We start from the raw sequence: 24,526 nt of genomic DNA on the forward strand, positions 1-24,526 counted from the left end.
ATAAAACTAATTTAGAGTCGTAAATGTTAACATATATTTCTATAAACTTAATTAAAGTTTAAGAAGCTTGACTTAAAACAAAACTAGAACTTCTTACACTACAAAAAAATGAGTGGATACGGACAATACATATGCAACTGTTGTCAATTGAAATTATATCCTATAAAAGAGTGAAATATATATGTTTTTTAAATGAGATAACCGGTCGTCTCTCCGTTGATTGATGTACACAACCATATTTATTAAAAATCAGGCAAAAGCCAGTATTTGTCTATTACATTGCACTAAGAAAACATGACATATACAACCTTACGAGGCCTTAATGGGAAGTCGTTTTGGAAAAGGACGACTTTTATTGAGCTTACATGTACAACAACAATTAACATACACATCGATCGCCTAGCTTAAAATGTCGATCGGAACATTATAGGGCGACGCTACTAGGTGCAGCTGATTTTTTCTCCTAGCCGTCGACCCAACGATCATGTCCATGTCAAGCTCATCTGGCTGAATTCCGCCGGGGAGGCTCCAGTCGAAGTAGTAGAGAAGCCGTGCCAAAATGAGCTCGAGCGCGGCTAGCCCAAAGTTGCTGCCGGGGCACATCCTACGCCCACTTCCGAACGGTAGATACTCGAATTGTGTGCCGTTGTAGTCTGCCGTGCTATCCTCGAACCTCTCCGGCCTGAACTCCTCGGCGTCGCCGTGCCAATACTCGGGGCTCCTTGCTATCGCCCACGCATTGACCATGATCCTAGAGCCCTTTGTGACCTCGAACCCGCCAACGTCACACGTGTTCTGGCAGACACGGGGGAGCAGGAGCGGCAGCACTGGGTGCAATCTCATGCCCTCCTTCACGACCATCCTCATGTAGCTTAGCTTTTCCAGGTGACTCTCATGATCTTGTGGGCTCAAGTTGTCAAATGTTCGTCGTACCTCCGTCTGCGCATTCGCCATCACCTCCGGGTTCCTCATGAGCTCCGACATGATCCATTCGGCGGCGGAAGATGTCGTCTCCGTCCCTCCGGTGAACAAATCCTAATTGAAGTTGCCATGGGCATAAATGATAAAAAGTACATATATTCTCTCCATAGTAAATATTGTCTCCGTTTCTGAATATAAGAAGTTCGAACTTTGTTCTAAGTAAAAAAAAATTCAAGTTTGATCAAGTTTATAAAAATGTCTAGCAACATTTAGAACTCCAAACCAGATTCATTAAATCTGTCATTATACATATTTGCACAGTATATTCGTTAGATATTGTAGATTTTGGTAGATTTTTCTATCATCTCAGACAAACTTAGGACTACTATACATTGAAAATTATATTTCCAAAATACTTTTCAACGGCCATAAGTCAAATGCTATACTATTGTCATCACACCAATTCTAAACATTTTCTAACCTATTTTAGTCGAAGTGAGAAAAGTCTGTCAGCATGCTTTCAACTTTTTTTTTTGTCTGAACAGAGTCAGTAGTAGACTAGTAGTAACACATGAATATACGAAGGTCTCTAGAACACGGTACAGAATTTTGTTAACCCGTTTTGAAAACAGAAATTTCAGGGGACTGTCGTCCCTTTCACCACTTACCACTATGATTGCCTTGATGTTTGTCTCTCTGATGGGGAACTCAAGCTCCCCCTCGTCCTTGATCCTAAGCATCACGCTCAGAAGGTCATCCTCTCCGGTCGTCTTCTTCTTCTGCTCTCGGCGCGCCTCGCACTTGGCGATGATCTTGTCAAAGACGGCGTCGAGCTGCCTTCGCGCTCGCCAGAGCCGGCGTTTGAGCCCGGTGACGGCGTCCACGAACCTCAGGGACGGGAACAGGTCCCCGACGCTGAGCCCGCCGCTGTACTTGAGCACCACGTCGATCGCGGCCAAGAACTGCTCCTGGAGCTCCACTTCGCACCCTTCGCCGAACGTCGCCTTTGCGCTGATGTTGTTCGTGCAGGACACGAGCATCCTGCCCAGATTGACCGGCTCTCGGCATCCGGCACCGGCGCCGTCGCGGATGTTGGTAACGAGGGACAGCGTCTCGCTGTCCCTGATGGGCGCGAACTGCCTCACCTTCCGGGCGCTCAGGAGCTCCACGGTGCAGATCTTGCGCAGCGTCCTCCAGTACGCGCCGTACGGCGCGAAGGCGATGTCGAGGTTGCCGTAGCAGGCGATCTCGGAGGCCAGAATGCTGGGACGAGACGCGAAGTTGAGGGCGCTGTCCCGGAGCACCTCCTGCGCCGCGGCAGCCGAGGAGATCACCACGGTGTCCACCTGGCCCAGACGCAGGTGCATCACCGGGCCGTGCTTCTTGGCCAGGTCCCGGAGAGTGACCTGCGGTTGCGACGTTATAAGGTGGAGGAGGCTTCCGATCAAGGGCAGAGACCGTGGACCGGGAGGTTGCGTCTTCTTGGAGGTTGGTGTCCATTTGCGGTGAAGCAAGGATACGAGGATAGGCAGTGAGATGAGGGAGAGGAAGATGAGAGTGGCTCCGCTTAGCTCCATAGGATGGACTTGAAGTTGCAGATTTTCAGCTAGCTTGGGTTGTTGGGAACCGGCAAGCAGGAATGGATGGCCTCTTTATAGGCCTTGCGGTCTCAAGGATGCAGCAGTAGGGTGCTGTAGGATTGAGACCCAACATGCAATTCCTTCTTCTTCTCCTTTTTTTTTTCTGTTTTGTTTCTTATCCAACACTCTAGAAAATGTCTACTCCGTATTATTCTACAGTCTGAAGTCCACACGAGACCCAACAAACTTGAGTTGAGAGAAAATTTAAAGGAACGAATATGCTTCGATCGCCTGAAAAATATTGAATTCTCAGGCCATTCGATAGTCAACAGCTGCAGGTATGCATTCTTCTAACTTCAGTCCTGGTCTCGTTCCAGCTGCAGGCATGCATTCTTCTTAAGCTTCCCTTCTATGCCACGCTGGAACGTCTAGACCACAAGAGGAACATTGAACATTTCGATGCTCGGGGTTTCTCACAAGCTGAAGACAGAAAATTTGTAAGGATCTTATCTCTTCGAAAATAATGCCACGTCAAATCATATTGTTCTGATGTCGTACTAAAATGTCAAACATTTTGCTGAATCAGGCCATGTCAAGTCAACCAAGAACTCTTGTCTTTGGCCACTGCAGATTTCACCTTTTCTCAATCTATTTACCAGGATGAACTCCGGGGATCTTGATAGGTAACCTGTCAGTTATGCTCTCTTGTCAGATAAACTTTCTGTCCTGGAGTTTTTTTAATTGTTTCGACAGAAGTTGACATATTGTTTGTAAACAGAAGTTGTAGTTATCTGTAGCTAGAATATCTCCCTGTAAAAGCTATTGTCGGTTCCCTGTAGCTAATCCGGCAATAGGCTGTCTGTGTATGTATAGTTAGGATACTAACTACTCCGTAACTTGTAAACCTAACGTGTATGTGTATAAATACAAGAGACCGGCAGGGTTGTTTGCCCACGCCAAAACCATATATTCCTACTTTGTTATCTCTCTGCTGCTGCTGCTATATTTCCTCCTGAAATGTCTGATGCTTGTATATCGTGTGCCAAAAATGGTGTGTTCACAACGGTTGTTGATGACTTTTTCGATGTTAGAGCTTAGAGGATCAAAAGAACTAGAAAACCTCGTTGCATTAGTTGAGAAGTATGATCCTTTAACTTGATGTCTTTGTCTGCACTTTCTTAAGTAGTGCTTCAGTTTTACATATGGGAATATTGCCAAGAAGTCATGTTCCCTGTTTTGCCAACTGTTTCCTTACGTAGTTAGGTGGCATGAGCACCACGAAGATGAATTCTACTCTGAGCAATAGTAAAAATAGTATTTTGAGCCCTCTATACCGCAGTGAACCAGCTTGGTCAATGGCTTCCGCAGTGCAAAACCGTTGTGTTAGAAATCACCTGATACAAATTGTGAGTTTCATGTCTGACCCACCTGTTCTCTAATTGCATTCTGTTCGGTATTGACAGATTGAGATTCGTCTGCAGTGGCTACAGCTATTGAGCTCTACTTTCAGAAAGGAGCTGTTCTGGAAGATGTGCAAGATAATAAACGTGTTCTACTTTCAGACCGATGGGTTCAGCTCTCCAAAGGAAATGGCCACCGCAGTGAATGCAGTTATCCACGAGCCACTGAAACTCAACGGTACAAATCCATCTATGACTGTTTCGTCAGAATAAAAAAGGAATTTCCTGTGTTTTGTCCTGTTCATATGGGTAAAAAACCAAAGTCACTATTTCAGTCGCCTGAGTGTAGACAGACACATTTAACATATGGGATGTATCATTCATAAGTCACTACATAATATCTTCTGTCACAGACCACCGGGAATGGTAGCACAATACCACCATATGGGGGATGACCGGATGAGCATCTCTTATTCTAATAATGCATAAAGGTACAACCATACAAATGCAATAATAACATACATGCTGAAGGTTCAGATATATGAACATACATGGCCACGTAGATAAACAAGCTTTCTTTATCGATCACTTTGACGGCATAGATTTCAAGGACACATGTGGAATAGCTCTGAGATGCAGGTCATACCTTCTGCTTACAGTGAACGCAAATTTCTCAGACATGTCAAACGAAGCAGGGGTAGCCCCATCAGGAAGCATCCAGTCGAAGTGATACAAAAAGTTTGCCAATGTGAGCTCTGTGAGTGACGAGCTGAACTGAATCCCGGGGCATCGCCGTCGCCCAGTCCCAAAGGGAGTGAATTCAGAGCATGTCCCCATGTAATCCATTTTGCTGTTCTCAAACCTTTCAGGCTTGAACTGTTCAGGATTTTCCCAGTGCTTTGGATCCCTGGAAACTGCAAAGATATTAACGTATACACTGGTGCCTTTTGGGATGTCGTAATCCATAATTTTACAATCCTCTTGGTTCATTCGGAGGATTATAGGAGTGGGTGGATGCAACCTAAGAACTTCCTTGATGACCATCCTCATGTAATGGAGTTCAGCCAGGTCACTGTTAGTAATAACAGCTCGGTGATCTTCACCTAGAACCTTACGGACCTCAAGCTGCGCCTTAGCCATAGCTTCAGGATGACAGGCAAGCTCTGACATAACCCACTCCAAAAGTCTTCCTGTGGTCTCTGTGGCAGCTCCTACAATGTCCTGGAAAAGATGGTTTGTGGCATATATTATGTACGGATTACGAAATACTATATGTACAAGGTAAAAATTTCACTTGACGAAATAATATTGCGCCACAAGGCGTCACGGACATCCCCTTTCATCCCAAGTCCAAGCCTATATTCAGATCAGTAGATAAATTAATAAAAAAACAAAATACTCACAAACAAGACGGTGCCGATAATCTCAGTGGTTAGAGGGAACGCGAGCGCGTCCTCCTGCTGCAGTCTGAGCAGCACGTCCAGCATGTCATCATCGTTGGTGTTGCAGGCGCCGCTGCCGGCAGCTTCCTTTGCCTCGTGGCGCCCCTCGATGATGTCAGCGATGATCCGCTGGACGCGGCTGTATCTCCTCTTCATGTTGTGCTCACCATTACTCAGCCACCGCACCAACCGCGACGAGGGGAAGAAGTCGATCAGGTGGAAGCCACCGAGCAGCGCCAACGTGTCATACAACGTGCGGAGGTACTCACCCTGCTGTGCGAACTTGCTGCCGAAAACAGCCCATGTCACGACGTCGTTGCTGAGCCTGGTGACTTTCTCGCTGATGTTGACGGCAGCACCGGTCGAGGCGGTGTCGGCTATGTGGCGGATGAGGTTGCCCACCAGCTCGGCCCTGATGCCCTCCATGCGCTTCACCTGCTTGGAACTGAGGAGCTCCATGATGCACACCTTGCGCATCTGGCGCCAGTGCTCGCCATAGGGAGCGAAGACGATGCCCTTGCCGCCACAGGCTAATATGTCCATAGTCGGGATGCTCGGCCGACTAGAAAACGTGAGGTCGTTGGTCTTCATCACCAGCGCCACAGCCTCGGCGCTAGAGACCGCCACGGCTGGGACCTCGCCCAGCCTGAGGAGCATCAGTGGCCCATACCGGCGAGACAGCGCCATCATCGTGCGATGTGGAAGGGCGCCAACGAGGTGGTGGAGGCTGCCGATGATCGGTAGAGTCCATGGCCCAGGGGGCAGCCGGTTCTTGGGCTTGCTCTTGCAGCCGGAGAGCTTGAGAAACCAAACGGCCAGTAGCGTTGCTAAGGCTACGAGACACAAGCTCAACCACCCTTCCATGGCAGGCAGGTAGCTTGGCAAGTGTAGTGATAACCAAATTGTTGGCTTCCAGCTTGGAGACACTTGACATATATGTATGCGCTATGGGGTGGACGCGAGCCGAGCCGAGCCTGGCTCGGTCCAAAGAACAAACGAGCCTCTTCAGTCGGCTCGGTTCGGGCTGGGGCTGGCTCGTTCCAGCGCCCAGGGCCAAGCTTCGCCGGCAGGCAGCGGCGGCAGATCGAAGCATCAGGTCGACGCGGAGCTAGCCGAACAGAGCAGACGGCACAGGGAAGGAGAGAGTGTCGGCAGTCGGCACCAGTGCGCTTGGGTAGAGGAAGAGGACGCCGCGTCGTCGCCGTCGGCCGAGATGCTGCAGCTTGACGCGAGGCAAGTTCAGCAGTAGGGGCTTCTGATGCGTGGTTAATGGCGGCAAGATACGGGGCGCGGTGGCCTGCTGCAAGAGCCGCACGCCCGCCGCAACCACCAAAGCGAGCGAACGGGGTAGGAAGGGAAACCTAACGATGGAAGACCCAGGCTGGGCGCTCAGAGTCTATGGGCTGCGCCTGCGGGCCTGCGGGAGTCGGGAGCAGGCAATTTCGTTCGGGAGGAATGGGTCGCGTTTCACTGGGCCGTGCGTGGGTGTGCTGCCAACTTCGTTCGGGCCGGCAGCTAGCGAGCTGGACCGAGCCGAGCTCGGCTCGACGGCCGAACGAGCCTGTTTTGCAATATCATAGTAGAGCAAACGATCGTAAATGGCTGATTGTTTTTAGCTGCGACCTATATATTATTTCGATCCATTTGCAGTTAAAAAAATTGCAAACGGCTGAACGTACGAAAAGTTATTGCAAACATTTATTATTATTTAATGAGCCGTTTTCAGTGTTAGGGAGTTGTACGTAATGTCATACTTCCTCCGTGCTATATATATCAAGTGACGAAATATTACATGTATTTAGACGTTTTTTGGTTTTTGGGTACAAATATACAACATCTCTATTTGGGCAAATCTAAATCACTTAATTGGGACGGAGGGAGTATAAAATATACAAGATAGTTGCAAAACATCGGGAGTGGTTTATGGAAAACTTATCTCACACACCGCGACACAACCATTATTTTTGTTTTGTGACGGATATTTTTCTAAACAGTGGAAACATTCATAACATTTTTTTTGCCCCGGGAAAACCTTAACTTCACATGCGACGGACTTGTAGTCAATGCTGGGCGATCGAGAACATGACTGGCATATTTAAGATCTGGTTTATAGTACGGTTGAAGCCTGCCACCCACTATGATAGGTACTTATTGTCAGCAGCCGTGGTGTCATCGTATGCGAGCAACATGCTACTCCGTATATATTAAACATCACCCACAAGGCCACAATATGTAATTGATTGCTGCTGTATGACTTGCAGTGGTATCAGTACTGTAATATAAATGGCTGTAGCATAGTCTTATTTAGATATTTCGACTAACTCTCTTCTTGTCTTTTCCTTAGTATAGCCTGCACACCGGTTGGTATCACCGAAACTATGTTGCAGACGTATTCAGGAGGGTTTGCTATTTTCTAAGTACTCCTACCGTTTCTAAATGTAAAAAATCCTAATTTTGTCCTTAGCAAAAATAATTAAACTTTGACCAGGTCTATAAAAAAATTACGGACATCTACGACTCTAAACTAGTTCATTAAATCAATCATGATACTCTCTCCATTCCAAAAATAAGTGACGTGAAATTGTATAGATTTTATAAAAAAATCATGCACAAATCCACGTCACTTATTTTGAAACGGAGGGAGTATATATCTTCATACCATACTTATTTGACATTCTAGATTTTGATATATTTTTTGAGAACCTATATATTTAGATATGGGAGGAGATGGGCTGTCTAGTCTACAGAGGAACCAGATCAATTGGCTAAAGTTATGGAAAATTCAAGTGCCTAATAAAATAAAACACTTCCTTTGGAGAGTTGGACATAACACTCTGGCTGTTAGAAGTAACCTGCGGAGAAGGGGTATGGATGTTGAAACAAATTGCTTGTTTTGTAAGACAAGAGATGAAAACTCAGGACATCTACTCTTTAAATGCAAATATGTGAAGAGAATTTGGTAGGGGCTGGACCTAGAAGAGATGCGGCTTACTCTAGCTGATAGAAGCCTTGTCGTGGATGTGTTTGCTGTCATTTTGGGACTGGAGGTGAAAGAGCAGGCCCTTGTGGCAAACATTACGTGGAATTGGTGGCTTAAAAGAAACAAGGTGCGTGAGGGAGGCGTGTGCCGGTCTGCAGATGAGCTCGTTTTTATTATAAAGAACTAGACAAACATCTTTCTGGAGGTTGCGGCAACTCCACTCGTGAGAACATGCAAGCAAAGAACGAAGTGGCAGAAACCTGATGACGAATGGGTGAAAGTTAATAGCGATGGTTCTTTTTTGGAGCTGACAGGAAGTGGCGGCTGGGGTGCTGTGATCAGGATCGGCATGGCTTTGCTTTGGCGTCTGGTACGTGCAATCTCCCAAGCCTGCTGAACCCATTCCAGGCAGAGGCAGTGGCGGCATGCTGGGGAGTTAAGATGGCCATTTCAAAAGGGATTCAGAAATTGATCCTGGAGACTGATTCCTCTACTCTGAAAGATGCGTTCCTGTCCCAGTCTGCTAATCTTTCTTCTTCTGCAATGATAATTGAAGAAACCAAGCTGCTTCTGCGAAGGCACTTTACTGCTGTTAGTGTTTGCACATGTGACAGAAGTTGTAACTCCGTTGCTCATAGCCTAGCCAATCTGGGCAGATCTTTGCATTCGGGAACTTCTCTGCTTGTAGAGGGTACCCACGCTGATGTAATTCATTTAGTGGCAAGCGACATTGCTTTGTCTATTTGTTAATGCAAGTTTGCATTCCCAACAAAAAAAAATTTTAATATATTTTTCTATAAACTTGATCAAGCTTAAAAAAAAATAGAACAAAGTTAGAACTTGTCGTGATTCGTGAAAGCTTGCCGAGAACATGGTTGAAGCTGGGGAATGCGTTTCTACATCGGGGTCCGATTGCCCTGTATTGTAGTGCTTCGAGTAGTACATGGAATCTTTCGTATAGACCATGATAGAGGTTTACAGTGTTTTCTTCTTCTTGCATAATCATTGAGTATATCATGTTTCATATGCACAACCAGAGTTATTCTCTCCTGGAATCCTCAAAGAGACACGTACTCGGATAGGATGTCCAGCATCCTAGCCATCTGCTAATCTGCAAGGGTCAGAATTCAGCAGTCAAATATACGAAAATCATACTTTCTTCGTCCCACATTAAGTAACTTAATTTGTCCAAATATGGATATATTTATGTCTAAAAAACGTCTAAATACATGTAATAGAAAGTCACTTGATATTGGACAAAGAGAATATGAAGCATATACAGGAACATGGTCTCCTAATGCTAACACATGCCCACAATAAAAGAAATCAGCTTACCAAATTTATTACCACTATGAAAAGTATGTTTTTTTAAACAACGATATGGCTTTATTTATTGAACGAATAAAGTACATCCGATGAAAAAACTAAAAAGATAACAAAGATTTTGGATAAATCGAAAGTACGTAAAATATGTAAAAGTATCATCTCTCCAAATTGTAGCCCAAACCGATACTAATTTCCCTTTTGGCCCATCATCTCACCTCCTTCTGGCCCATCCCATCTCTATTTTTTTCCTACATATTTACACAAATCAGGCCCATGTGCTGAAGCGGGCTGCATTGGCCCCATCAGGATTAACGGGCCTGGGACGGCCCAGCAGGGCTCAGTGTCGTGCCTCGGCCTCGAGGCACCCAATTGCCCCTTTTTACCGGTCCTGAGGGGCCAGGGCTAAGCCCGTCTAATTGGACCCAGCAGGGCTCGGCGTCGTGCCTGCTGCTGCTGTGTTGCTGGCGCTGAAGCAGGAGCAGCAGCAGGCACCAGTTGGCATCCGTAGCTCGGCGATCATGCCCGAGCCAAGAGCCCGATCCTCTCCAGGCGGCTACTATGACGTCATGGCCCGAGCCAGCTCGGCTTGGCCCATGTCCACCACTCCACCCTCTACTTGGTCCAATTAATTGTATAGTGGCACTCCCGCATTTAACACGGAAGCTCGCGTAAAACGTGACTTGGTTGATACGATGTGATTGTAATTATTTGTTACTTGCGGCTTCTGTTGGCTTCTTAATGTAAAATGGTGACAATTTGAAACTTAGTCACAAGCCTCGATGAAGCCGCGATAAATTTACAGAGATGCAAGACAAACACAGGCCTTATTTTTTTTCCGAACCATGGGCACCCAGGCAGCGCTCCGTTCTCGACCCAATGCGTTTCTAAAATAGCCGTACCCGCACACACACACGCATCTCAACAAAATTATTAGGGGTTGGCAGGCACATGAACGGCGGCCTGCAGCCACAAGTCGTTCTTCCTTCCGGCCGTGATCCCGAACGCCTCCTGCATGTCCAGCCCACCACGGGCGCCTCCCGGGAGCTCCCAGTCGAAGTGGAAAAGGAGGCTCGCCAAGGCGAGCTCCGTGACGGCGACACCGAAGTTTATCCCGGGGCACATCCTCCGGCCCGCGCCGAACGGCACGAGCTCGAAGTCCGCCCCCCTGAAGTCCACCGCGGGCGCCGCGTCCTCGAACCTCTCCGGCCTGAATTCCTCGGCGTCGGGGCCCCAGCTGGCGGCGTCCCTGCCGATGGCCCACGCGTTGACGAGCACCATGGCGCCCTGGGGCACGTCGTAGCCCATGACCCGGCACGGCTCGCGGCACTCCCGCGGGACGAGCAGCGGCACCGGCGGGTGCATCCGGAGCGTCTCCTTGATCACCAGCCGCAGGTAGGGCATCTGCGGCAGGGCGTCCTCCCGCACGCGGCTCTGCCCCGCCAGGGCGCCGCGCACCTCGGCCTGCGCCCTGCGGAGCGCCGCCGGTTTCCTCATCAGCTCCGACATGGCCCACTGGAGCGTCGTCGACGATGTCTCGCTCCCGGCCCCGAACAGATCCTGCAACATGTGGGTGGTGTGGCCATGGAGGAATGCCAAAGATTAATGAGTTTCGTCCAACACACACAGACATTCATCGTCGGTCTTATTTACCTACCCTGATCACGGCGCGGATGGTTCCCATGTCGAGGGGCACGCCGCCTGCCGCCTCCTGGTCCTGGGTCCTCAGCAACACGTCCAGGATGTCCTTGTCCTCGTCACCGGCTCCGGACCTCCTGGCGCGTTTCTCCTCGATGACCCCGTCCATGAGCATGCTGAACTCGCGGAACACGGCCTCTATCCGGCGCGCCGTCCCGCTGAGCGCGTGGGCGAGCCGCGACGACGGGAACAGGTCGGGCAGGCTGAACCCGGCGACCACCCTGACGCCCTCGTCCAGGCTCGCCAGGAAGGCCTCGCTGTCCCCGATCCGGTCGCCCGCCACGGCGCGCACCGTCGCGTGGGACGCGTACGCCGCCACGAGCGCGCTCACGTTCACCACGGCGGGCTTCCGCTCGTCCTCATCATCCAGCAGAGACGCCGCGACGGATGCCACGAGACTGCCGGCCTCGTCCTCGCGCGAGCCGCGGAAGGAGCGGACCCGGCGCGCGTTGAGGAGCTCCGTGACGCAGAGCTTGCGGACGCCGCGCCAGTGGTCGCCGTGCGGGGCGAAGACGATGCCGAAGCCGTCGTGCGTGGCGGTGCGGATGGTGCTCGTCAGGGGCCGCGTGGCGAACGCCGCGTCGTGGGTCTTCATCACCTCCCTGGCCGCGGCCGCCGACGAGGCCACCACCACGGGGACCTCGCCCATGCGGAGCAGCATCAGCGGGCCGTGGCGGGAGGCCAGGTCTCGCATGGCGCGGTGCGGCAGCGCGCCAACCATGTGGTGCAGGCTGCCGATGACCGGCAGCTGCCATGGCCCCGGAGGAGGGTTCATGCCGCAACCGCTAAACGACTGCTCGATCTAGCTTGGCGATCGATGACGAGCCGACGGCCAAGATATATCCTTAAGAGTGTGTATGTATCCCGGCTCTCACTCGAGCTCGCGGAACTTGCAATATGTAGCATTTTAATTTGGTGCTGATCTATCGCGTACAGTGGAGAAGGATAAACAAATTAAGATGTGATGCCCTTTGAGCAGCGAATTAAGATGCTTGCTAGCTCCTTCCCAAATGATTAAAAAAAAACGTGTCGAAGGTCATGCAAAATCATGACCACATCACTTTTGAAGAGCGTTTTGGAAAATATGAAATAAGAGCTGTTAGCAGATAAACACGCTGTGATCTTTTTTAAGAACACGCAAATAGTTTCATTCAGTGAAGCCACACACCCCTGCCTTGCGACACTACCAAGCGTGTTCAGCTGCAAACGTACCTACACAAATTTGATTCCATGCCACAGTTTTTGGTTGATCCCGTCTTGTCCTCCGTTAGTGAGGTCTACATCATTGTCTCATCTGTTGGTTCATTTGGTCGACCAACAGACAACTGCTTAATCCTCCGTTTTACTTGGAGCAACGCAACATATAGACATAAAAGGAAAATGTATCTTAAGTAAAAGAAAAGAGGCTGTATCTTAAGTACTAGTCTCGAAGAGGTAAGGTCGGCAAAATAGCATCCATTCTTCGCAAACTTCAGCTCTTCGCAAATAGTCAGCTAGCCAGGTGCAAATCTCAACATTTACATTGTCAAAATAACAAGCTACTCCCTCCGTTTCATAATTCTTATCGAAATATTACATATATCTAGATGCTTTTTAGTAATAAATACATATATTTTTTGACAAACTTAAGACAAGAATTATGAAACGGAGAGAGTAGAACAGATCATCCACCCTCTAGCCTAATAATGGTGTGCCATTCAAACCGATTGAAGATCATTTCTACATGCTACGTCAGCAGATAAACACACTGTGATCTTTTTTCTTTAAGAACGCGCCAATAGTTTAATTGAGTGAAGGTAGCAATAGCTCCGTTCACTCAAATAAAGTACACTTAGACTAGTGTCTTAAAGAATCTCCATCGATCAGCTTTTCTAAAATGGTTCCTAATCTAAAAGAATCTGTCACCGTTCTCTAAAATTTGCAAAATCAATGCTCCGGCAGATTCACTGTCTGGTTCTCGATCACTAATTGAATTTCCTATTTTCTAACCAACACTTCATTCTCCAAATCGCCAATACCAGTAACGGGAAAAAGTCCACTACCCTTCTCTTCGGCCACCACCTCGTCCTGCATATCCTTGGTCTCGTTTGTTTGGATGGTGACCAAACATTGTCCTATCAATTTTTTGGTCATTAATTAAAATTTGGTTCTTGTTTGGATGAAGGCTAACTATTTGGCAAGCCAACGCTCCATTGCCAACTCCAGATCATTTTTCTAGCCAATATTGGCCAACTCATGGACAAACAAAACCTCAACCAAATTTTGTGCATTTGTGGGCTCAAACCAAACAAACACCGAGTCCCGCACCCTCGCGCCCTCTGTTGTCACCACTAGCACCACCGGCAGCTCCAGGAGGCCACTGACGACAGACACCTCCTCGTTGCCCTCCGATGAGGATCGATGTGACCACGAGGTGATAGACGTCTGCTCTCCCCCGCCTCTCATGTGTGGCAAGGGTAACCCCGGGAGCACTGTAGTGGTGGCGACAGAGTGCGGCAGGGTGAAAAAAGAAAAGAAAATTCTTTCGGTCAGTGACATATGGGCCTGACATGTCAATGTGATCTGTGTACAAAAGAAAATGTGTACAAGGTTTAGGTAAGCTGGTAGAGAAGTGACAAAAATATTTTCCAACTTCTCCCTCCTATCACTGAAACTCATTTTAGTAATACCAAATTTTGAGAAACTGCTGTAGGTGGCCTTGGCCGGTCATATGCGTAGGCCCGGCGTGCTCGAGCATCTACTACTCCCTCAACAACAACAATTTAAGATCGGATAGTAGATATAATAGACATGCTTGGTTCCCTTGTTTTCAATGAATAGGAAAGGAAAAGAAGTAGCCACGGCAGGAATCTAACGCCGCGCCCGGGTTAAGACATGCATGGGGCGCCCTCTCGATTAATGATCGATCGAGCCAAATGAACAGATACTCCAAAACCTGTCCGCTGCTTGTATACTCTCTCCCGCTAGCAATATGTAAGCCGCCGCCGCGTACTTAAGTAGAGTAAGAGTGGTGGTGACATGACATCTGCTTCGGGAAAGAAAATAATAAGACCTGCATGCGCTGCGCGCTAATTAACGGACAAATAAAGGTCCATTCCAGCTAATGCCACGCAGGACAAATTTTAGCTTGGAAGGATCTCCCGACCAGCGACACCGAATGTTCCACCAACTTGTGCTTCAGACAAACATTCCACACCGACTCCGTGTGCTTGCATCGTCCGTCGCTACGTGCAAACATTTCGGCCGTAGATCAATCAATTTCCGCCGCTACATATATACAACATCCGGCACGTCATCAACATCGTTATTTAGCGCGCTGTTCCTGCTCTGAAAGCTAGTCTAATGTATAATGTCGTCTCTTCCAGAAATAAGATAACGCTCCTCTGTTCCAAAATAAATGACGTGGATTTGTCGTCGGTTATTTCGGGACGGAGGAAGTATTTCACATTGATCGTTCAACTGAACGGGATGTTCTTAATAAAGATAACATGTTTTAGATATGGTTATGAGGTCATGATCGCAGGTCCTAAGAAGTAAGAACAGAGCCATCACTTTCTTAATCCTTTGTATTTATCTATCAGTGTCAGTCTAATCCACCCGTTTGTGTGTTTGTGTGATACCCCCTTATAAATGTTTTCAAATAGGCCCTTAGATTCCCCGTCACTTTCTGAAACCCCAGCAAGAGCTCATATTTGCATCATCCGTAGGGGTCCTTTCTGTGCTTGTTCTGGTGGTCGCCGGCCCCACACTTGTGACTTCTGGAACATCCAATCGCAAAAAGGGCACTGGAACTGTGGAACAATAGCAGCTCCATGCTGTCATCTCCCAATGCTCCTCCAAGCTTCCACCAGCACAAAAGCTACGACGGGTCCGACCGTCCACACTTGGAACAAGCATGACAAATGCTAAAAAAAAAAAGTTTGGTACTACAGTTTTTTGGAATTTTCTAGGGTATTACCCACTTAAAATTGAAAAACACTAAGTTGGTTGTTTGGTAAGAAGAATTTAGATGCGATTTTATTCCTAGTTTTCCCCACAAAAAGCTCTTCTTTTTATCAAATTAAAACACTTCTCATACTGATGTTTTGGATTTTTAAGAGTTTTGGGTGAACACCCAAACTTCTCAAATATCAAAACACTAGTAACTAAAAAATACACTAGCACCAAACAAGACCTTAGAGGTGACGAATCCAAATGCCTGTTTCGCAAATTGGAAACTCAAGGTGGTTTTTTGCCATGGTCCAAAATGAACACTCGTACCAAGTTTAAAGGCTAATGGTGTATATTTACTCAATAGTTAAGTGTTGGGCGCATATGTTCGGAAGTACCCAGGGTGGCAGAGATTATCCATGCTTTTCTTTGTGCACTTGTCAAATCATAGAGAATAGTATATTTTATGTCCCTCACTGTTGCGAAAGTTTAGAGATGATCATTCGACTTATCGACTACAAGACCGAAAAAAGATAGCCCCTTAGCTTACACAAAACAGGATATATTTGGTCCCTCACATTGTAGTGGTTTCAACGATAATGTGACCTGGTTTTGGTAGATGCACGACACCGTGGCAAATCTTGAACGCTAACCTTGCCACGTCAACCTCCAAGTTCACATAAAAGATACTCTCTCGGTTTCAAAATGTGAAGCGTATATTTATTTTTTTGTTTGTTAAACTTTCTAAGTTGATTTGACCAACTTTAAAAAAAAAAAATATCAGCATCTACATTCCAATTCAAGATCATTAGATACATTGTGAAATATACGTTTAGTATCTTGATTTGACACTACATATGTTGATTTTTTGCCAAAACGTTGGCCAAACTATGGAAAATTCGATAGCCGTCAAAAGCTATATGCCGTATATTTTGGAAGCGGAAGGAGGAGTATTCTTAAAACTCATGACCAGCCACCAAAATTACGTGGGAGGTGGAGGTGTCCAAAAGTCCACGGTTTGAGCTAAGTTTATGTATATGTATGCATACTACCTAGGATGCTGACATAGCACAATAAACCGTCGACAAACCATGTCATGTTGTTATAGGTAAAAGTCAAAACCGGGCAACATCATCACGGTAACAACTGAAAGTAGTGTGATAGATCAAATATACATTGTTTAAGGTTTCCCAGGTTTAAAAGTTTTTTTTTTGAAAGGTCCAGCAAACGCTGGCTTTCGATGTATTAACAAAGGGAATAATTACAAGGCTGCCCTGAGGCAAATGAGTAAGAAAAAAGGAAAGAAAACCCGAGACGTGAAAAGGCTAAGAAAATCAAGGTGGTTCCCAAAGTAACTTCCTAAGGGCCTTGGCGTCCGCGAAAGCCCACTCGCGGGCCTCATCCTTAATGAAACAACAAATCTGGCGAAACGAAATTTCCTTGTCGTTGAACACCCTGGAGTTGCGCTCGCGCCATATGGCCTAACAGATGAGGATGAACATGGATTTGATCCCTTGGCGGTGCTTGCTCTGAGTGGCCGAGATCATCCTCTTATAGAAGGAGTCAATAGAAGCCGAAGCATGGCAAATAGCGGTGGTGATGCCGGAACAGTTGGGCCAGAGAGCCACCTCGCACCAGATCTGCCGGGCACCGGAACACTCGACGAACAAGTGATGCGAGGTTTCTAAGTTGCGGCGACAAAGGGCGCAAAAGTAGTCGTTGGGCCAGCCCCTGCGCCGGAGACGGTCGGCGCACCAGAGGCGATCGTGGAGGAGAAGCCAAGCAAAAAATTTGAGTTTCAGGGGTGCCCAAACACGCAAGACGTTGCGCTCGTGGTTCGAGCGGACGTGGCCCTCGAAGTGCAGTCTGTAGGCAGAGCGGGCGAAGTAGCATCCATCGGCGGTGATAGTCCAACGGATGGCGTCGGACACGCCAGGGAGGAGGAGGATGTCGGCGTGCTGGAGCATAGACCATGCCTGGACGAACTCGAGAAGGAGCTGGGTGGAGAGGTTATGACGCAGGTCATCCACCCATTTAGAGCCATTGAGAGCCTTTGAGACGTTCCGCCCTTTGCGTCGTGCATGCGCAAACAGCAGGGGAAAGGACAGACGGAGGGGGCGTCCGCCAATCCAGTTGGAGTGCCAGAACTTAGCCGTGTTGCCATCACCGATGGAGACACGAGTAGCCGCAGCGAAGACAGGTTTAAAAGTTTGAGAGGCAATTTCTAAACTTCCACAATAATCGAAGGAGAAAATATACTTTTCTCCAAATTATATGAGACCAGATGCAGTTAAAAACTGATCACGGGATGCTTTGCGGTTGTTCTGCATGGTCTACGCGCGCTGCGTGGCATATACAAATACGCAGGCGCATCAAACCATTTTTCTTCCACTAGACAGTGGACACCGGCTCGAAGTCGAGCTCTGGTTTTCTCAAGAATCTGGAAAACACTCTGGTTTTCCATGTCGAACGTCCCAAGAGTAGCTGCAACCCTCCCTGCAGCTTCGGCGCCGTTCGTGTACTCCAATCCTCGCTCGCACCATCACCATGGCCATGGGAACCTCCTTCGCCAGATCTCCAAGCACGCTGCTGCTTCCACCGGACCACGCCGCCTCGAGCCATTCTCTCGCCGCCGTCATCTTCCTTCTCCTCCCCTCTACTCGACTTGCCTGATCAGAACTCGGACGATGACGATTTCTTCCTGTCTCGGTAAGGACCCATGCCTTGCTTGCATGATTGCTTTACCTGTAGCTCGTATTATGTGATATGTCTCTTGTCTGGTGGCAATTTATCGGGTGGACTTGCTCGGAAATCCCTGTAGGCAGGGCTTCCAGGCCAGGTACTTTTTTTTTTTCTTGAATAATACAACCAGGTACACTTTTTTTTTTTGAAAGAATAGCTAACCTCGTATGCCACGAGGTCAACCAGGTACATTTTACACGCATCCGGGACACCTACCTATACTAGACCACGGTGAATGGCCCATGGTAGTTTAAGTTTTGCAACGGCTAGCCTACAACAAAGAGAATTCCTGTAGCCCAGCAGTGGATATTCATGTGTATTGGTATATTTAAATTTCATTTTGGCTCTCAAACTAGGGAACAAACTAGAACTTTCATTTATTTATTTCTGCCCAAAAAGAACTTGAATTTTGATTTAAAAAATCAATGCGATGTCCCTTCAGGGATCGGATAAAATAATCCATCTACTCAAGATGTTTAAGTGTTTTTATAAGCTGAAAATAAAATTTGGAAAAAAATGTTTAGTAACCCGTTGCACATTTGCTCAACTCAGTCACAATAAAAAGTGCAACAGATGCCAGAAGGTGTATGGAAAGATGCTAGTACTAGATTTAAAAGCTGTAAACAAATTAATCGACAGCAAAAAATAATTTTTAAACTAAATTGCCAAAAAGAATTTTGGAAAGACTTTAGGCAAAAATAATTACATACTAAAAATGTTTAATTTTTATATTCGCTACAATACATGTCATGGGAAATGTTTCATCCACTCAAGCATTTCCCAAAGATCTTTTTCGTTTCCTATGGTGGAATCAAATAAACTATTTGTATGAATTCAGCCTTGTGGGATTCGAGTCAATCCTACATTTTTTTTCTATTCTGTTTTAGAAATCTTACAAATCAAAGAGGCCCTAAAACTTTCACAATATTTGTGTGCCAACTGGTAGTGAACTAGTGAATACATGAGCCATGTGCGACTTGCTCGAACAAATATTGATAATATAAAAAATATTAGTGGCGTGCCAATTGATTTTTGACACCCATAATTTCTTCAAACAGCAAATGTTGAGAGGGTGATTGTAGGAGAAGATGCAAGCCTGCAAAAAAATGTATGAACATCACCACTGATCCTTATCTGCGTTAAATGTTTGAGCATCCTATCATATGACTCTTGTCTAAACTAAATAGTACTATGATGCATATAAATTAGGAGCGGAAGGCTAGAATAAGGAAGCAGCTCCTAGAACCCAAACCGTCGCCATCTTCATATGACACCGCGTGGGTGTCTATGGTGCCCTTGCCAGGGTTTTCTCAGACTCCATGCTTCCCACAGTGTGTTGAATGGATACTACAAAACCAGAACAGTGATGGATCCTGGGGTCTCAGCCAAATGGACTCCATGGTGAACAAAGATCTCCTCTCGTCCACGTTGGCCTGTGTGCTTGCACTAAAGAGATGGAATGTTGGAAGAGAGCATATCAGCAAAGGTATGAACAAAGATGAATTTAAATGTTAATGTTGTTTTGATCTCTTGGTTCTAAGTATTGAAATGTTTGATGCAACAAAAAATGATACTGGCAGGACTATGTTTTATTAGAAGAAATTTCTCAATTGTCATGGATGAGCAGACTGTGGCTCCTATAGGCTTCAACATTACTTTTCCTGGTATGCTTAGCCTTGCCATCGGGATGGGTTTGGAGTTTTCTGTTAGACAAGCTGATGTTGATGCGATCCTTCATCTCCAGGAGATGGAACTCAAAAGGTTTGTGAGTGACAACTCTGGTATCCGAAATTTTGTTGTATTTCCTTTCCGACCAAGTTTGTACTAAGGAAAAATGGACTGGCCACATGAATGGAAATTTAACTGTCTGCTTTTTTTCTTATCTTTTCTTTTTTATACAAGACGAAAGGCTGCTTCCTTTAAGAAGTTTGCTTATTAAAAGTTTTTCCTGAGAACCATATTTTAAGGGGGAAAAGAGGTCACATGTCATTCATATTTGTCATTTCCTTGCTGATGAAATTAGATATCAGAATTTGAGTATGACATTAGACTTAATTCAGAGTTGCGAGGACTAACTCTCATGGGAAAGAAGCATATATGGCTTATGTTGCTGAAGGGCTAGGAAACCTGCAGAACTGGAATGAAGTTATGAAGTTCCAGAGGAAGAATGGATCGCTGTTCAACTCTCCTTCCACAACTGCTGCTGCATTAATCTACATCTATGATGACAAAGCCCTCCAGTACCTAAATTTGCTCGTCAATAAATTTGGTGGTTCAGGTGGATCTCCGTACCTTTCCTTGCAAGAATTTGCAAGGGTGTAGACTGTTGCTAAATACCTAATGACTTTGAGTTTTGCAGTACCAACAATGTACCCAGCAAATGCATATTGTCAGCTTTCAATGGTGGATTCTCTCGAAAAGATTGGAATAGCTCGGCATTTTTCTAGAGAGATAAAGAGCATCCTGGAGATAACATACAGGTAGTTACCATGTGTGAAAAGTTGATATTTGCCTTGTGTAGCTTCTAAACTTGACTGTATCCACCTTGCAGTGCCTGGTTACAAAGAGATGAGGAAATCATGCTGGACGTTGCAACATGCGCAATGGCATTTCGTCTTCTACGGATGAATGGATATGATGTTTCCTTGGGTACTTCATTGGGATGGAAATCTGTCTTATTAATTTTATCTTTGTTTCTTAATAATCAACTCACTATTTTAATCTGATGCAGATGAGCTCTGTCATGTTGATGAAGCCTCCAGTTTCCATGATTCACTTCAAGGATACCTAGATGATACAAAATCTATATTGGAGTTGTACAAGGCTTCAAAAGTCACTGTATCAGAAAATGAATTTATCCTAGATAACATTGGCAACTGGTCAGGCAGCTTATTAACGGAAAAGTTGTCCTCTGACAGGGTGCCCAAGAGTAGCCCAATCTTGGGAGAGGTGCTTGTGTGAAATATAAAATTAAGAAAATTCCATTGATCGTAGATTTTATTAGGTTTCAGATCATGTTTACCATATGCTTTGACAATTTCAGGTGGAGCATGCTCTTAAATTTCCCTTTTATGCCATACCGGAACGTCTAGATCACAAGAGGAACATTGAACACTTTGATGCTAGGGGTTCTCAGATGTTAAAGACAGAACACTTGTAAGAGTCTCTTTTCTCAAAAAGTAATCAGTGGAATCATATGCATATAGATGTGTACACAAATTAAAACATTTTTCTGAACCAGGCCGTGTTGTGTCAACCAAGATTTACTGGCTTTGGCTGTTGAAGATTTCACATTTTCTCAATTTATTTACCAGGACGAACTCATGCATCTTGAAAGGTAATCTTACGCTTATGTTCTTTTGCTATATTAACTTCCTTTCTTAAAGAATTTACAGAATTTTGTTGCAACAGTTGGGTGAAAGAGAACAGGCTGGACCAGCTACAGTTTGCACGGCAGAAGTTGACGTACTGCTATCTCTCTGCTGCTGCTACTGTATTCCCTCCTGAACTGTCTGGTGCTCGCCTATCATGGGCCAAAAATTCTGTACTCGTAACTGTTGCTGATGATTTCTTCGACGTTGGAGGGTCAAAAGAAGAACTAGAGAACCTTGTAGCACTTGTTGAGAAGTACGATTCTTAAACATGATCTGTTTATCTTCTACTACCTCTGTTCCCATATATAAGACGTCCTAGAAATTCAATTTGAACACCAGAACATCTTATATATAGGAACAGAGGTAGTATTTATTAGCATCACGGATGGTTTCCTAGCCATCCTGGGTTCGAATAATCCTTATATTCAGTCAATAGAGAGGTATGTGTGCATGCAGCCCATCAGGGTTCGACTCTGGTAGCTCAGCTGCTTAATTAAAAGATTAATTAAAGATGCTAATACTAATTCTCCCATCTTTGGCCCTTCATTTTATTCAAGTGGTGATGGTGTCTTGCAAATTCCTAACACCAATTTGCTAATGTTTGTCTTTTAGGTGGGATGAACACTTCGAAGATGACTTCCACTCTGAGCAAGTAAAAATAATATTTTATGCTATCTATACTACAGTGAACCAGCTTGGAGCAATGGCTACTGCAGTACAAAACCGTGACGTTAAAAACCACATGATAGAATTAGTGAGTTCCGTGTGCGCTCGCCTGATTCTGAATTTTGTTGTTGTGTTCAGCATTGACATGTTTGAATCCATCTGCAGTGGCTACAGCTATTGAGGTCTATGAAGACCGAGGCAGAATGGCGGATGAGACGATATGTGCCAACGATAGAAGAATACACGGCAAATGCATTTGTGTCATTCACACTGGGGCCAGTTGTGCTCATAGCGTTCTATCTTGTTGGGCCAAAGCTCTCGGGATGCGCTGTTGAAGATCAAGATTACAATGAGTTATACAGGCTAACGAGCACCTGTGGTCGTCTCCTCAATGACATCCAAGGTTTTGAGGTATTTGGGCTCCTTTGTGACTAAAAGTTTGTGTTTTCAAGATTTAGCATAGATGTATAAGCATGTAGCGTTTATTTTAGTATGGCTTCACATAACTCTGCACACAAATTCATCCATCTTAATATATACAAATATGCGGCGAGATCTGAGGAACCAGAGTAATCCTATAGGACTATAAATCCTCACAAGTATCCAGATTTGAAATTGTACTATTTAGAGTTTAGAACAATGGAAATAACTCAAATTAATCTCATGTTGGCTCGGGGAAGTTAGAGTGCAGGTAATTATTGTGTATTCACTGCAAATATTTGATAAGGGAGTAGTAAATTACTTATCACTGTCCTGCAGTTTAGATCTTAATTTAAGTTGTGAGTGAGCTATCCTGACAGATTTATTCATTTTGATCTACTGTTGCAGAGGGAGAGCAGCGAGGGGAAACTGGATAGTGTTTCACTACATCTTGTCCACAGTGATGGTTCTATGTCCATTGAAGCGGCTAAAGAGTCGATAAGGAAGTCCATAGCATCTTGTAGGAAAAACCTGCTAAGGTTAGTCCTTAAGGAAGACAACGTTGTTCCTAGGCCATGCAGGGAGCTGTTATGGAAGATGAGCCAGATATGCCACTTTTTCTACTCTCACACTGATGCATTTACCTCACCGATCGAGATGGTCAGCTCAGTGAACGCAGTTATCCATGAGCCACTCAGACTACAGATAAACTATCCGTCTTTGCCTGCACAATCAGAAAAATAAGCATCGCATGTAGCACCTCTGCTCCTAAATATAAGATGTTCTAATTTTGTCCTAAGTCAAACATTTTAAAGTTTGACCAAATTTTATAAAAAATATACTAATATGTATTATATCAAATAAGTGTACGAACGGAGGGAGTATTTACAACGTTCATAAGGGTTAGCGGAACGGCTATTCTCTTTAGAAAATATACCACATGTATGTGGCAGCAAAAACAGGTGCTTGTTGCTTTTTAGCGGCAAGGATGGGAAGCTTCATCCTGAATGAAGATCAGTCCCTTGTACGGAGTACATCCTATTTCGTGTGTGAAGGTCTCGACATTGTACTTGTTGGTGGTGCATTTTTATATCTTAATGCAATATATGCTCTATTGCTCTAAGATTAGAGCTGCATCTGTCTGCGCGTCTTGCTTGCTCTGTGATCAGTTAACAGTCGACCAGCACTGCCACATCTTGTTCTGGGCTGTTTGCTGTATTTATTTCCTTCTGCAATCCTAATTATCATTTATAAAATCTGCGGATTTCTCAGTTTGTTCTGTGCTGAAAGCATTCAAGCTTGATCAGACAGAGTGCGGCTTTCCTACTGCTTAATTAAACATGTAACACTCGGTTGTTTCTGGACACAAACAGAGAAAAAAAAACTTTCGGGAGTTCGTACATACCTTCTCTTGATTCGGATGCTGCAGTCAGCTGCTCAAAATTCGAGTTTGCCTGCATAATCAGAGAAAAAAAAAATCAGGTTTTTGGACCTTATTTGTGTTCTAGGATTTGAGGGTAAGAGGGAGGGCCACCATGGGATAGATGGGGAGGTGAATCCATGGGAGGGAGAGAGGGAGGGGGCGCCATGGGAGAAGACAAAGGAGGAGCGCCATAGCAGAGGGCACCAGAGAGAAGGGGAATGGTGGGCGGTGCAGAGGGAGAGGCTTACCCATCGAGACAAAATAGAGAAGGGTGAGGCACGGAGCTTACCTTGCCGTTGTTGCTAAGGATTCTCAGCCGGCTTGTCGCTCCCTGCTGCTGGTCGCCTTCTTCCGCCGCCGCTCGCAGATGGTGGCGAAAAAGAAGCGGAGAGGGAAGAGAACAGTAGCATGCCGTAAAAAAAAGTTCCTAAAAACGGATAAGGTAAAACAAAAAAGGAGCGGACTGAACGTGCCACTGCCAATACGTCCGCCTTTTCTTATCGATCCGTACGATAAAATCTGACATAAAAAAACAAAAAAAAACATAAACATTAAACATAAAAAAAATTTAATTAAGAGATGGCCTCTTATGCTTCATAAGGACAAAAAAGATAAGGCAAATTCCCA

The 24,526-nt window shown here is 45.7% G+C and overlaps 3 protein-coding genes across 3 annotated transcripts; 1 reads left to right on the forward strand and 2 right to left on the reverse strand.

Moving 5' to 3' along the window:
- Positions 1-220: 220 nt before the first annotated feature.
- Positions 221-6,732, reverse strand: LOC100834069. The gene is made up of 6 exons (XM_003580479.4): positions 5,305-6,732; positions 4,548-5,122; positions 4,066-4,198; positions 3,930-3,976; positions 1,590-2,571; positions 221-1,035 (listed from the first exon to the last, which is right to left on the reverse strand). The coding sequence occupies exons 1-6, from the start codon at positions 6,205-6,207 to the stop codon at positions 400-402; spliced, it is 3,276 nt and encodes a 1,091-aa protein (XP_003580527.2). The 5' UTR covers positions 6,208-6,732; the 3' UTR covers positions 221-399.
- A 3,670-nt stretch (positions 6,733-10,402) lies between these two features.
- On the reverse strand, positions 10,403-12,403 carry LOC100829569 (cytochrome P450 71D7). The gene is made up of 2 exons (XM_014895876.2): positions 11,304-12,403; positions 10,403-11,206 (listed from the first exon to the last, which is right to left on the reverse strand). Exons 1-2 carry the CDS (start codon positions 12,117-12,119, stop codon positions 10,580-10,582), a joined length of 1,443 nt encoding a protein of 480 aa, XP_014751362.1. The 5' UTR covers positions 12,120-12,403; the 3' UTR covers positions 10,403-10,579.
- A 5,558-nt stretch (positions 12,404-17,961) lies between these two features.
- Positions 17,962-23,398, forward strand: LOC100829880 (ent-kaur-16-ene synthase, chloroplastic). Its single transcript, XM_014895877.2, has 14 exons — positions 17,962-17,983; positions 19,075-19,124; positions 19,226-19,502; positions 19,597-19,777; positions 20,077-20,294; positions 20,376-20,496; positions 20,568-20,665; positions 20,748-20,965; positions 21,060-21,172; positions 21,258-21,353; positions 21,428-21,643; positions 22,003-22,144; positions 22,222-22,467; positions 22,885-23,398. The coding sequence occupies exons 1-14, from the start codon at positions 17,962-17,964 to the stop codon at positions 23,218-23,220; spliced, it is 2,334 nt and encodes a 777-aa protein (XP_014751363.2). The 3' UTR covers positions 23,221-23,398.
- The last annotated feature ends 1,128 nt before the right edge of the window (positions 23,399-24,526 follow it).

The sequence above is a fragment of the Brachypodium distachyon genome, chromosome 5 (assembly GCF_000005505.3).
Source record: "Brachypodium distachyon strain Bd21 chromosome 5, Brachypodium_distachyon_v3.0, whole genome shotgun sequence".
In the NCBI taxonomy this organism is placed as follows: Eukaryota; Viridiplantae; Streptophyta; class Magnoliopsida; order Poales; family Poaceae; genus Brachypodium; species Brachypodium distachyon.

Bases quoted from the DNA above. Each gene is read 5' to 3' on its own strand.
- LOC100834069 (XM_003580479.4), bottom strand. From the start codon at position 6,207: ATGGAAGGGTGGTTGAGCTTGTGTCTCGTAGCCTTAGCAACGCTACTG. The intron at 5,123-5,304 runs GTGAGTATTTTG...CATCTTTTCCAG, and splicing joins TTATCGGCACCGTCTTGTTT to GACATTGTAGGAGCTGCCAC. The intron at 2,572-3,929 runs GTGGGTCAGACA...AGGCCTATAAAG, and splicing joins AGAATGCAATTAGAGAACAG to AGGCCATCCATTCCTGCTTG.
- LOC100829569 (XM_014895876.2), bottom strand. From the start codon at position 12,119: ATGAACCCTCCTCCGGGGCCATGGCAGCTGCCGGTCATCGGCAGCCTG. The intron at 11,207-11,303 runs GTAGGTAAATAA...CACATGTTGCAG, and splicing joins CCATCCGCGCCGTGATCAGG to GATCTGTTCGGGGCCGGGAG.
- LOC100829880 (XM_014895877.2), top strand. From the start codon at position 17,962: ATGACGATTTCTTCCTGTCTCG. The intron at 19,125-19,225 runs GTATGAACATCA...CATATAAATTAG, and splicing joins ATGCAAGCCTGCAAAAAAAT to GAGCGGAAGGCTAGAATAAG. The intron at 21,644-22,002 runs GTACGATTCTTA...TTTGTCTTTTAG, and splicing joins CTTGTAGCACTTGTTGAGAA to GTGGGATGAACACTTCGAAG.